This window comes from Garra rufa, chromosome 16, assembly GCF_049309525.1.
Source record: "Garra rufa chromosome 16, GarRuf1.0, whole genome shotgun sequence".
NCBI lineage: Eukaryota > Metazoa > Chordata > Actinopteri > Cypriniformes > Cyprinidae > Garra > Garra rufa.
In genome coordinates this window covers 34143192-34157296 of record NC_133376.1, presented here as the reverse complement: position 1 = coordinate 34157296, position 14105 = coordinate 34143192, and the positions used below count along the sequence as shown (strand labels likewise).

The following is a 14105-nucleotide window of genomic DNA, read 5'->3' as shown; positions in this document are numbered from 1 at the left end:
AGCCATGACTGTCCACAAACCAACAGCAGAGAGCTTCTGTTTTTCACCTGTTGAGTTGATTAAAACAGCTGTTCCCAATGAACCAAGGTAATTAGGATGCTTTAGAACAGTGGTTCTCAACTCCAGTCCTTGAGACCCACTGCTCTGCACATTTTGTATGTTTCTGAGTCTGACACACTCAGTTCAGTTCATGAATCTTTCTACTAATGAGCTGATGATCAAAATCAGGTGCCTTAAATGAGGAAGACATACAAAATGTGCAGAGCAGTGGGTCCCGAGGACTGGAGTTGAGAAACACTGCTTTAGAACAGCTTGGACTATTTGGAATGGTATAGAACTTTGAATTTCCCATAGACTGTGACAGTTTGCAAAGGGTATGAATAATTTTGGACATGCCACTTTTTGTTCAAATGTAAATAAAAGCTGAGAAATATTTTGTCCCACAATGATGCCTCTTGTACATCATCTTATTATCTTTTGGGAGAAGCCTGTGTCATTTCCAGTAAAAAAAAAAAAAAAACTTGCTGGTTGAAGTAGCTTTAAGTCAGAATTTGCCAGGGGTATAAATAATTTCGGGCTTGACTGTATATTTACGAACCATTATAATATATTGCACTGAGGCATTATTTTTATGTCAATAGTGGAATAATTGACCTGAAAGTTTTTTTTTTTTTTTTTTTTTTTTTTCTCTCTCCATATTCTCATTACTGTATACTGTATATGTGACCCTGGACCACAAAACCAGTCATAAGGGTCAATTTTTTGAAACTGAGATTTAAACATCATCTGAAAGCTATAAATAGATAAGCTTTCTTGATGTGTAGTTGGTTAGGATAGGACAATATTTGGCCGAGATTTTAAAATCTGAAATCTGATGGTCAAAAAAATCAAATCATTTGGACAACCTTTAAAGTTGTCCAAATTAAGTTCTAAGCAATGCATATAACTAATCAAATCATATCTTTATGGAACATGATCTTTACTTCATATCCTAATGATTTTTGGCATAAAAGAAATATTTATCATTTTGACCCATAAAATGTATTTTTGGCTATTGCTACAAATATACCCATGCTACTTAAGGCTGGTTTTGTGGTCCAGGGTCTCACACACACACACACACACACACACACACACACACACACACACACACACACACACACACACACACACACACACACAAATTCACAGGAATAAATGACATTTTAAGTTACATTTATATGCATAGTAATAGAGAAAACTCTTTTAAATAATATTTAAAAAATATTACTGTTTTACTGTATTTCTAATCACATAAATGAAGCTTTGGTGACCTTTCCCAAAATATTTAAATATATTTCAATCATTTTAAGCAGATCAACATTTGTGATTTTAAAATCTGAGAAAATTGCGAATTTAGTGGCGGATGTGCTTGTCCTCAAAATAATGTTTATTTATGCAAAAGACTTGTTTGTATAATATTCTCTCACTGAACAATCTGCATGTCTGAGCTGCTAGTTCTGTTCTTTTCACTGATTTCTTTTCATTACTGGAAAGCTGAACAGTTGCGGGGGACATAACATGGAGGGTGTGCATTTAAAATGAAGAGAGAGAGAGAGAGGGAGAGATGAAAGGCTGAGAAATGGCATTCTGGTCTGGTTCGTATGTCTGATATACCTCTGAAGCTAAATCAGCTTCATGTGGAACTGCTCTCTGTAATTTAATTAATTTATAGCCAGGCTTATTTTTAGCATTTGTCATGCAAGTTTGTCCGCTTTTATGTTCTGTAAATATTCCATGTAAATCACGAATGAAGTGCGGTATAAGCTCTTAGCTCTTTGAAAAATGAGTCCCATTTCAATTAATATGAGTAATAATGGTTTATCAGAGCAGGGGTAGAGCGATCGTACAGGCTGCTGATGGAAAGTGAATAATACCCTACTCCCCTTACCATAATCTGCACCAGGATTCATTCTCTATCACCACATCAGAAAGTGCGTGTCTCTTTAACATCATACTTGGTAACCACAATGAATAAAACACTTAATGCTGTGGTAACTATGATACATTTAAAGATGCTGTATGTAATATTTTTGACTGCACTAAAGCATAAAAGACCATAATACATTTTATACTTAGGAAACATGTTTCTTTTTTTTCTTTTTTCTTTTGCCTTTTTAATCCTTTTTAATGGACCGGACAATAGAGAATGGCAGGAAAGAGTAGGATGGAGAGTTGGAACCGCTAGGCTATAAGCACCGACCTTAGGAACATGTTAAAGGGTTAGTTCACCCAACAAAGTTCACCCTTAAGCTGTTCCAAACCCGTAAGATCTTTGTTCATCTTTGGAACACAAATTAAGATACTATTGTTGACATCCGAGAGCTCTCTGACCCTCCATAGACAGCAAGGGTGCTACAACATTCAAGGTCCAGAAAGGTACCAAGAACAACATAAGCCCCGTTTCCACTGCAGGAACTACGGACTTTGGGGTGGTACTCGTGTGTGTTTTTACTGCAGGAACCAGGATCTAAATAAAGTTCCAGGTAGAAATTTGACCCTCAGAAAATCCCTGCTCGTGATGTAGTCCTTTTTTAGTTCACGCAGCATTTATTGGCATCATTTTCCAAATTTTACTGTTATTGTGTCATGAAATGCCATTTTAAGAGTATTTCAATATTGTGTCATGAAATGCCATTTTAAGAGTATTTCAGTTTAGAATGTAGTTGTTTAAAACTCAGATTTGTAGTTTATTTATAAAGACAGTGCCTATTTGAAAATGTGCTTTGCCGATTTCTGAGATGTGTAATTCATTCATTCAATCATTTTGGCTGGCTTTCCTAACTTTATATGTTTATATATAATTTCATATGTGAGCCTGGACCACAAAAACAGTCTTAAGTAGCAGTGTTATATTTGTAGCAATAGCCAAAAATATATAGTATGGGTCAAAATTATCGATTTTTCTTTTATGGCAAAAATCATTAGGGTATGTTTCATGAACATATTTTCTAAATGTCCTACCATAAATATATCAAAACTTAATTTTTGATTAGTAAAATGCATTGCTCAGACCTTAATTTGGACAACTTTAAAGGTGATTTTCTCCATATTTAGATTTTTTTGCACCCTCAGATTCTAGATTATCAAATAGTTGTATCTCGGCCAAATATTGTCCTATAATAACAAACCATACATCAATGGAAAGCTTATTTATTCAGCCTTCAGATGATGTACACATCTCAATTTCAAAATATTTACCCTTATGACTGGTTTTGTGGTCCTTGGTCACATATATATTTATTATATATTTTTCCCTTTTCCCTTTTTTTTTCCCTTTTCCTGAAAACGTAAACAGGCAATGCTGTTTGATATATTTTTTGTTTAATTTTAATACATTTCCTGAACTACATTTCTGCAGCTATTAATATGTTTAAATGACAACGAAAAGAGGCAGTGGTGTTTGATATCATATTTCATCTTATTTTAAGTGCAGTGAGGAATATTTCAGTAGCCAAGGCGAGCTGACTGACGTTATCAAATACGCTGTTCCATTTTCACATTATTACCAAAATTGTACCAGCCCGATTCGAACTTCCAAGGACCCAAGTCTGAAAGCCACATGCAGTCCTACATTACTGGACTATTTACCATCTTTACGGTATTTTAGACCATGATGGAAACACAGACAGCGTAGGTCTGGGAAAAAAGTTCCTGGGACAAATTGTTCCTGGTAATTTCTGTGAAAAAGCGGCTATAATATTGGTTCAATAATTTTATGAAGCAACAAGAATACATTTTGTGCACATGTTCTTGGTACCTTGCTGGACGTTGAACATGGAAGGACCCTTGCTGTCTATGGAGGGTCATAAAGCTCATCCCTTTAACTTCACATACTTGTTTCTCCAAAAAACAATGCTACAGCCAGTTATTCTATTTTGAAAATGAGCATTCTATGTCTGAATTTCTGTTTTTATTTTGGTCTGTGTGACTCTGCCCACTGCCAGTTTACCCAATAGTATTTCGACACCCCGGGTTGCCAGAGAGCGGAAAGCGGCGTAAACAAACTGGGGCAGATATCTCTACCTAATCTAAAAAGCCCTGGCATCTGACTATATAGCTCTATGAATATAGAATAAATCAGCTCATTAGTTTACAATGTAAGGCTTTTCCTCTTCCATTATCAGTTGTGCTCATTCTTGTAGGTAGGGTGTTCTAAACCTGACAACCCACATGAGCGTTGGACTGATGCACTACTCATTTCAACCACTAGCTGTCAGTATTACATACTGCACTTTTAAAGACGGAGATTAATGAGCCATCACTACCCATTCTGTGCACAAATGCCTGGGGCTGCCCATACAGGGGTCTAAAAGTCTGAGACAACATTGAGAAACTGGGATTCAAAATCAGAGTTTTAGGATTTAGAAAAACTGGTGACACTTGTCATGCACAGATGGTTAGAAGCTCTTGCTTCCAATGATCCAAAGAGCATTTGTGTTTCATTCTGTGCTGGCTTTACACAAACATCTTGAGTTCATGCAGCTCAAGTGCTGCTGTCATTAAAGTGAAAGATAGATAGTACAAATACTTGAAGATTAATGTCATTTTTTATAGTCAATTTTGGGCTAAAATTGCTGTGCTGATAATATATTCAGTAATCAAATATTTGCTGAAGTAGAAAAATGCAAAATAAAAGCATTTTTCACTTGAAGTCTCAGACTTGCGTACCTCGCTTTATGTAATTGCAGGGAAAGTTTTACTGTTGAAAGTGACTGACAGATACTTTTTGCTTCTGCGTTTGCTCAACCATGAAACGCCCATTTAGTTGATGGAGGAATGGATTAATTTGTTTGTGAGGACCGACTATAAAAATTGTGGTTTTTAAATGAAGTTCCATCCCATATAATTTTTGAAATGTTGTCATTAGGTTTGACAGGTCTGCACGAATTTACTTTAAAAGCTGCTTCTGTCTCGCATGTCAGACCAACAGATTATGGGGTCTGCCTGAGACCGGGTAACAATGGTGGAGGCAGGTGTCTATTAAACACTTTTATTACAGAGTGGAATATTAACAGTGGTCATGCTTCACAGTACATGGTTTAATTCAAGTCCTTGACGAACACCGAAACGAACAAGAGTAACAATATTAATTGTTGCTCTTTAAAGAAGGCACTTAATTAAAACAGCTCCCCCCTCTGCCTCATTACCATTTTGTCTGGGAGCGTCACACCACAATAGGCTGCTCGTGTTTGGCTTTACAAATCATCAGCTGTACAAACTACAAAGTGTGCTAATACCAGGAGTTATCTCTGCTAATCTCGCCAAAAGCACAGAGACTCCAGGAATAGTTATGAACCTGCAAATCCCAGTTGCTGGCAGTTTCGGACTCTACAGCTCATGGGAAATGTAAGCCGGTCCCAGTGAGGTCTCAGTGGGGTCCAAGCTGACGTGAGAGAGCGTGTGGCTGTGTCCGTGAGTGCGTGAAAGTGAGTGGTAACGCGTAGAGGACGGCACTGGAGATGTGCACTCTTGCTCCTGCTCTGTAACTTGCTCTGATGCAGTCCCTCGAGTCTGGTTTCCAGTTCCAGTGGTGGCTCCTGCACCCTGCATCCCTCCGCTGCCCTTTCTATGCCTCTCCCAAGCGGAGCTTAACTTGACCGCAAGAGCCAGCAAGTTTTTTCCCAGGAACACCGTGGATACTCGCGGGTCCCTGTACCACAGCATTCCAACCCCTCTGGGCACGAGCGTGAACAGGTTAATGGTCACCAGGCTGAGCCATGGATAGATGGCCTCCTTCCGAGCCGCCTGTAGCCCAGGCAGCGCAGTGGCACCTAGCTCCGTGAGGGACACGCATGGCAGCAACAGCAACAGAACGTAACAGTAAAAGAACACTATGCCCTCCACCCAAAGAGGAACCCCCACACTTCCCTGCACCTCCCACAGGCCGGCTTGCAGATCCAACACATCAAGCAAGTCGACCACCACCCACAGAAGCCGGCTGCGCACCTCCTGCTTCCTACGGAGTGGAGTCATGTAATCGGCTCCTGTCAGGATGAGGAACAGCGAGGGTAGGCACACCGAAAGTAAAAGAGTCAGAGTCTTGCGGGCGAGAGGATCCGGTGGTCGTCTCTCCTGTCTGTAGTTCTGACACACAAAGAAAAGCTTGAGCTGCAGCAGCGAGAGGAAAAGAAACCAGAGAGCGTTGGCGAAGCCCCGGCGGGGAGAGCGAGCCTCTGAAACCACACCGGCGGAAACAAAGCGCAGAGCCAGCAGGAAACACAGGTCGCCCAGCGCGACGGCGACACATGGCCATACTGCAGGACGGGCTCCGCCTCGAGGTCCCAGCATGCTCTGCTCCAGCAGGTAGAGGTCGACCACGGCCATCGTGCTCACTGTCACCAGAGTAGACACGCACACCTGGGGCGAGGGCAACATGCTTGAGGAAGAAGGAGAAACAAGGACATAGTCAGACTCTGATGACTCATTAAGGAAAGAGGCGAGGATGGTTTTAGAGGTTATATCCTGATAAGGACACGGCCTGCATGATTATGCGCTATTACAAGGCTGGAATATACAGAGAAAAGTGCAATTTCAGAGTAAATTGGCCATATATCTTCAAAGCCTTGAAAGTACATGTACATAATACTATTTATGGCCTTTTAGTCCATTTTTATGGACTGGGCAAATTGCATGATTTTCTGCAACGTGCAGGTCAACAATAGACTATTCATGCACTGCCTTGAAGCTGCTTCATTGTTTGGCAATGCTTAAATGGCAGAGATTTTCTTTTTCAACCTTAATATCAAAGGTAGTTACTGAGCGTCTGTACAGAAGGTCTTGACAAATGTAGTTTGCAATCCTGGGCTATTTTACAATTCATGGAATTTCAAAGGCTTGTTGAGTTTACAAAGCCGGTGACATTGACTGGATTAGTAGGATGAGGTTTGTGGCAGCTCGGAGTATAAGCATTTGCTTGTTTTAGACGGGGTGTTAGAGTGGTCAGGGTCTTTTTTTTCATCACGTCCAAAACAAGCATATCTTTCTGCTTCCACTCCTAATTTGTTTTTCTCAGTTGCTGCCTTAAATATAATACCTTTCTTTGTGTCTGTCTAGGGGTGTGCGATATTGACAAAAAAAATGATATCTCGATATTTTCTGGAGTGTGTTATTGAGATGGTATCTTAAGGCGTCTGATTTTTTTGATGATTATTCATATTCTGTGTGGTCGGTTCACAGCAGTGATACAACTCAATCTTTTCCAAAAAGTTTTATGGGCATTATTACCTTTATAAAGCCATTTTTTCTGAAAGTGTGCATTATCGTTTCAATTCAAATTCTTACATTTGGGCTGTTCCCAAGCAGATGAAATCAGTATCAACAAAATTCATCTTTGCAATGCAGAGAAAACACAGAAGTAGCATATGGAATGGCGTTTAGATTTGGACTTTAAATCTGAAATTAAAACCGCCAATAGGTGACAGCAAATCACTGTTAAGAAGTGAGTCATTGCAGTTGAACCCAATCATTTAAACAGTTGATTGATTCAGGAAGGAAACAGTCATGTTGCTCAGAGATGCAAAACAGTGCTGTGGCTGTGTTTGGAATGTTTTTTGTTAGCGAAATAGAGTAAAAACAGAAAATAAGGTGTCTAAAACGTAAGTATGTTAATATTAACTGCTTGTTTATTGAACTTTTGTATAAAAGTTCAATAAAATTCCTATTAGACTTCATCACATGATGTAGGCATGTTTTCTTTGCTTTTCACGATATACTCAATAAGGTCAAATTGCACATTGTTAAAACAACATTTATGATATTATCGCAGACGATATATATCGCACACCCCTGTCTTTCTAAATATGACTTCTCAATTCATGAAAATTTCAGTCCCTTTCCAAGTGTCCCAGGTTTTCAGCATAGTTTATAGCATATTCATGTCAACCCTTGTTCCCTTATTAATTAATTATATCAAAGAAAACCCAGGCACACTTTCAAAGCCTCTTTTCCTCATGGCTTGCCTTCCGTGCTGGTTTTCCGTCACATATTGCGGTATTTAATTGTCTTTGGTTTTAGTACGAAGCGTGACTTGATCAAGCCTGACTCTGGTTTTGTAAAATGAAGCTTCTGAGTGCACTGGGCCACCTGCAAAATGGCGACGCTCAATCTTAATACTGTCCGAGAGGTGTTGTCATAACACTGCATACTGATGTTGATTTTATTCATGTTTCCTCAAGCCATATTTCAGCTACGGACAGTGTAAAACTGTGGTATTGATTAATGTAGAGGAATGATTGTGGGCTTTATGGTGAAATCGAATGTGGGCCTTCTCAGCCGGATGAACTCAATGGCTGGTCTGACCATTTGTGTCTGATGTGAATGTCAACACCTCAGACAGATGGCTTTTTAAACATAAAAATCATTACTGTTGAGGATATACAGGGTGTCAATAGTGTTTAAGATACAGGTTTGCTACGTTAGATGTTGCAACTTTGCAAAAAGAAAAGTTAACTCTAAATGGATGACATCAGGGAGAATGAATTATGACAGAATTGTCATTTTTGTGTAAACTATCCTATTATTTCACTTACAACTAGGGCTGTCACGATTCCTCGATTCAATTTGAGTGCCGCACTCCATGGATGGCAATCCATGAAATACATTATTAGACTGCTTTCCAAAGCTGCATGATATTATTAAACTCATTTAAAATCGTAATAAAGCATAATGCTACTGTGACTTCACAAAAGCTATGATTCAATTTAATAAATATATGCACACAAACTGTTATCATTTACATGTGCGGAGCATCTCAAACTCCATCTCTGCATGTTGTTGAGAGTTTGGATTTATTATAACGTTCATCTGGAAATGCAACATGCGCCATTTCATCAGATTTGTAAGGTAAATCATTTATAAACCTACACAAACACAGGAGAATACATTTAATATCTTCTCAATATGCTAACTGCTCATCGTCATTTCAGAATTAAAGCTCAAACCCTCACTCTAAGTTTAAAACTCTAACGTTTGATGTCCACATATTCAATAAATTAGTGACTATAGGATCTTTGTTCTAATTTGATATTAAAGATTAAGTTGACATTTAAATTAAATGTTGTTTAGCCAATATTAAAAAAGGATTAGACTGCACAGTAAAGTGTAAAAACAATTGTCAGGCTGTTGGCGCCATCTATAGGCATTTGTTTATAATACATTATATATTTTAACAGTTTTGTTCAGTAAAACCATATAATAACTTGCTTTTGATACTTTATTTGAACTGATTATTATTGCCTTATTGCTGTATTTATTTTAAGTCATTTTAAAGGCTATTGTTTGATTAGGCCTATTTTTAGTACTACAAAAAATGTATGGTTGCTTATGACTTACTCTACATGACCTTACTCTACATCCCTAATCCTACCCAATACCTAAACTTAACAACTACCTTACTAACTATTAATAAGCAGCAAATTAAAACTTTATTGAGGAAAAATTTGTAGTTAATATTGAATAAGTGTTGCCTATTCTAAAGTGTTGACAAATGTATTATAAAAAATTCATCAGTATAATAAACCGATTACTCGATTACCAGTGACAGCCCTACTTACAACTTCTAAAGACTTCTTAGATGTGTGTGTGTGTGGATATGTGCGGAGAAAGTGTTAAAGAGTGAGGTGAAATGGAAATTGAATGGGGTGAGAGAGGGATGGCGAGAGCATGATGGTGATTCATTCCCTTGGCTTTTTACAGACCTAATAAAGTGTTACGGTATGATGGTAATAGTTCATAAATAAGCTGAGGGAAATGAAGATGCAAAGAGTGACAAGTATAACACAAAAAAGCACAGCCGACGTGCTCTGGGAAAAAGGAGATGTTATGTTGGAGAATTGTTGATGAGAATGGAAATGGAAATATATTCATAGCTTGGGAACTGTAGAAATTAAACGCATTAAAAGAAGTGTGGAGGAAATGAAGGGAGTATGTTAGTAAATGACCTAGAATGATTAATCTTCTGTGAGCTCTGTGGAATGAAAAGGGAATGTGCGTCACTAATATCTGATTTTGACTTTATTTTTGTCTCTGTTACTGATTTTCTGCTTTGGAATTCAATTGAATCCAATAATATCAGACTGCGAGTGCTGAACTTAGAAAAGGCCACGTGATCCTGGAGAAAAACGCTTCTGCACAGGACACATTTCTTTTTCAATCAGAAAAATGATTGAAGTTATTTTAAAACAAAGAAGAACTGAAACCCAGAAGGCTTGCCTGTAGGTGCAGAGCTTATCTTTTGACTCCACTGTCAGCCCATAATTCATCAGGTTATCAAGTCACTTGGAAGATACTGTGTTGTTTTCTCCAACCACATCCATAATAACTAGACATCAGTACTGGCAGTCAGTTCATCCTTTAGCATAAAGTGATGGCTTAAGGGTGCTGGTTACAGTGCATAATTTTATGCAATTTTGCTGTACAAATGTGTTCTTTGATCTGCACTTGTATTTCGAAAGTCAACGAAAGATGTGCCTTGAATAGTCTTTTGATGTACAGTCACTATGTTCCTGCAGCTTATATTCACTATGCATATGCTTTGAATGTTGCAATCTAATTATCATGTCTAAAAGCAGAGTTAAAACTAAATAATTTCTCCATATGTGACCCTGGACCACAAAACCAGTATAGCACGGGTATATTAGCAATGGCCAAAAACACACAATTTTTATTTTATCCCCAAAATCATCATGTTCCATGAAGATATTTTGTAAATTCCCTACCATAAATATATCAAAAGTTAAATGATGATTAGTAATATGCAACTTCATTTGGACAACTTCAAAGGCGATTTTCTTAATATTATAATTTTTTTTTTGGCACCCTCAGATTCCAGATTATCAAATCATTGTATCTCAGCCAAATATTGTGCTATCCTAACAAACCATACATCAATGAAAAGCTTATTTAATTATTCAAAGAACCCTTATGACTGGTTTTGTGGTCCAGGGTCACATATTTATTATATTATCTGACACTTAAACTTGTTACTAACCTATATTGGTCAGATGGGAAAAAAAAGTAATACAGGTTTGGAATGACATGAGGTTGAATAAATGATAGCAGAATTTCTAACTATGCCTGCAGTGTTTAAGAGGATAATAAGTAATGCAATGAAGTAGTGCGTGACAATGTGAGGAGAAACGTGAAAGCTTCTCCTAATTAACACTCGAAAGTGATGGCCCTTATTACTGGGTTAAATATAGTGTGATAAATATTGTAAATGTTTTAATTGCTGCGTGCAAGTGCCCATAATCACGTCTACCTCTCATTCTTGGAGATACTCTCTGCTGGACTCATGCCACATGCCCTCATTTACGAGTAAACGACTGAAAATGTCCGTCGGTAATGTGCCATTGAGCCATTCCCACACAGAGAAGATCATCTGTACAGTGAGAGCATCGGTGTTCGCGAATAAATGGCATCATCTGTCTTGATGCTTGTAAGTGTCGTGCTGCTGGCACTGCAGGACATGTGTGATCAGACCTGTACCACTTCAATATATGACCATATTGCGACAGGTGTCAGTGCATTAGGATCTACCGCATCCGAATTGGCAGGAGTCAATCTCAGCAATGAGCTTGTCAGCGGTGAAACATTTGAACTTTCAGACTTGAAGGCAGCATGAATAATTGAATATCAAGTTGCAAGAGAGCTGAACTTCATGTAAGCAGGATTAGATGAAGTAGAAAGTGTATTTACCCCACAGCATGAAGACTTGACAGAGCAGTCTCAATCTAGTGACCAGCGCAAGCCTGCAGGCATCAAGACGATTTTATCTGAATCCAGTGTCCGAAATCGAGCTGTTCGTCCACTGTACGGCTGCTCAGCATAACTAAACGTGGAAAATAATCCAGAGAAGTCAGCCACACCGAGCTCAAAGACTACATTGTCCATAATAAAAAACCCTATTCGTGCGAAGTGATGAGGAAGCGATCCTTTCTGTCTCCTGACTTTCTTTGTCGCAAAATCCTTATATAATGGGAATAGGCTTTTTTCCGTTATCTCGACTCGAGCCCGAGCTGGATCCTTCCCGGTCCATCCAGACTCTGCGATGGAGCTTTTTGCGGGCTGAGGAGTAGAAGTCGGTCAGAAGTGCGCTAGAACCGTGTTATCCGCTAAAGCTGTAAAGGAAGCCGCTTTTCTCCGAGTATCCCGATGTCTTCTTCTTACTTCACTATCGAAAGAAGCGAACGAACGCGTCGCTCGACAGTTTATGATTGCAGTGTGTCATTTGTAGGCAGCTTACGTGCACTTGTACCCCTCCCTCCGCTCGCTCTCTAACTCCACCGCTTAGTTGCTTCTCTCTAGCCTCTCGGATTTCACTTCTGATAGCAGGCGGGGATATTTGAATGGCCTCGTGCATATAGCATGGGAGTCGCCATCCGGAAGGGTCCGTGCTACTAATTATTGCTGCTAGTAGTGCAATCACTGCTATGATAATTACATTGTTCCCGACTGGAGAAAACGACAACCCCGATGTCCCTGCTGTTGGTGACGAATTGACGATTGTGCTGGGATGAACTAGAGGGTCCTTTCAGATTGGCTGTTTGTCATTTAACTAACACTTTTTTTTAATCTAGAACAACTAATTGCAAGGACAGTCCCTTGGGTTAAATGCCTGACTGAAGACAAGTGACTGCATTGCACAGATTACTAATGCAGTCTTTGTATTAAGCGTATCTTTAAAGGTGCACTTAATACCCAAGTTTTCAAAAATGTACAAAAATTATATGGCACTTCAGCGGCGTAATAAAAGCTGATTTATTTACTTCCATGCTGGTTTTTCTAGGTATTCTTAGTAGACATTTTCAATTAAATTGAGCAATATGTTGTAGGATACACAATTTAATTTACTCACTCCCATGTGATCCAAGATGTTTATGTCTCTTTTTTTCTTCGTTCGAGAAGAAATTCATGTTTTCTCCATATAGTGGACTTCAATGGTGCCCAATGGATTGAAAGTTATAATTGCAGTTTTAGCGCAGCTTTAAAAAAGGACTCTACATCATCCCAGCTGAGAAATAAGGGTGTTATCTATCTACAATTAAAATGTATATACTTTTTAACCACAAATGCTCGTCTTGCAATAACTCAACCTCACTTATTATGTAATCATGCATGCGTGACATGGATACGCCTAATCGTGTTCATAATCGAAATACCCTACCTCGTTGAACCGAAGTATACAGACGAAGAGCTAAACACGCATGACATTTCCAACATGGTTATGTAATGTGTGAAGACACGCATGCACAAGCAGCTAGAGCAAGACGAGCATTTGTGGTTAAAAATTATAAAATGTTTTAATTTTTTTAGAAAATGACCAATTGTTTCGCTAGATAAGACCCTTATTCCTTGGCTGGGATCGTGTAGAGCCCTTTGAAGCTGCATTGAAAACTGCTATTTTAACTATCAATCCATTGAGCACCATTGAAGTCCACTATATGGAGACAATCCTAGAATGTTTTCTTCAAAAACCTTAATTTCTTTTCAAATGAAGGAAGAAAGATTTGAACATCTTGGATGACATGGGGGTGAGTAATTTGTCGGGTATTCTATATACAACGATTTGAAAATGTGGAATCTGAGGGCGCCTTTCAAGTTGTCCAAATGAAGTTCTTAGCAATGCATATTACTAATCAAAAATTACTGTAACTGTAGCCAAAATGACCTTTACTTAATATCCTTAAGTAAGATTTTTGGCATAAAAGATAAATGGATCATTTTGACCCATACAGTGTATTTTTGCCTATTGCTACAAATAAACCCGTGCTACTTAAGACTGGTTTTGTGGTCCAGGGTCACATTTGTCAGTATCTTTTCTGTCTTTATGTATGCAATTCACACCCAACAAAAACACCCACTTACGCCTACAACTTTTTTGCAATTTCTGTGGCCAATTATGAAAAGATTTGTACCCAGAAGACACATTGAATCATTTAGACCCCAAAGGAACAAGATTTCTACCAATTCCTGTGAGCCAGGCAATCATAATTCTTGAAATATCACACCCTAAACATGGCTTCCCACATAAGGCATTTGTTGGAAATAATGAATACTTCAGGGGA

At 38.5% G+C, this 14105-nt stretch overlaps 2 protein-coding genes across 2 annotated transcripts in view; one reads left to right on the top strand and one right to left on the bottom strand.

Moving 5' to 3' along the window:
* mrpl11 (mitochondrial ribosomal protein L11) overlaps positions 1–14105 on the top strand; it is a 54409-nt gene that overhangs the window by 10241 nt on the left and 30063 nt on the right. The window lies entirely within an intron of this gene.
* Positions 5019–12290, bottom strand: tmem265 (transmembrane protein 265). The gene is made up of 2 exons (XM_073820997.1): positions 11737–12290; positions 5019–6418 (listed from the first exon to the last, which is right to left on the bottom strand). The coding sequence occupies exon 2, from the start codon at positions 6415–6417 to the stop codon at positions 5371–5373; it is 1047 nt and encodes a 348-aa protein (XP_073677098.1). The 5' UTR covers position 6418; positions 11737–12290; the 3' UTR covers positions 5019–5370.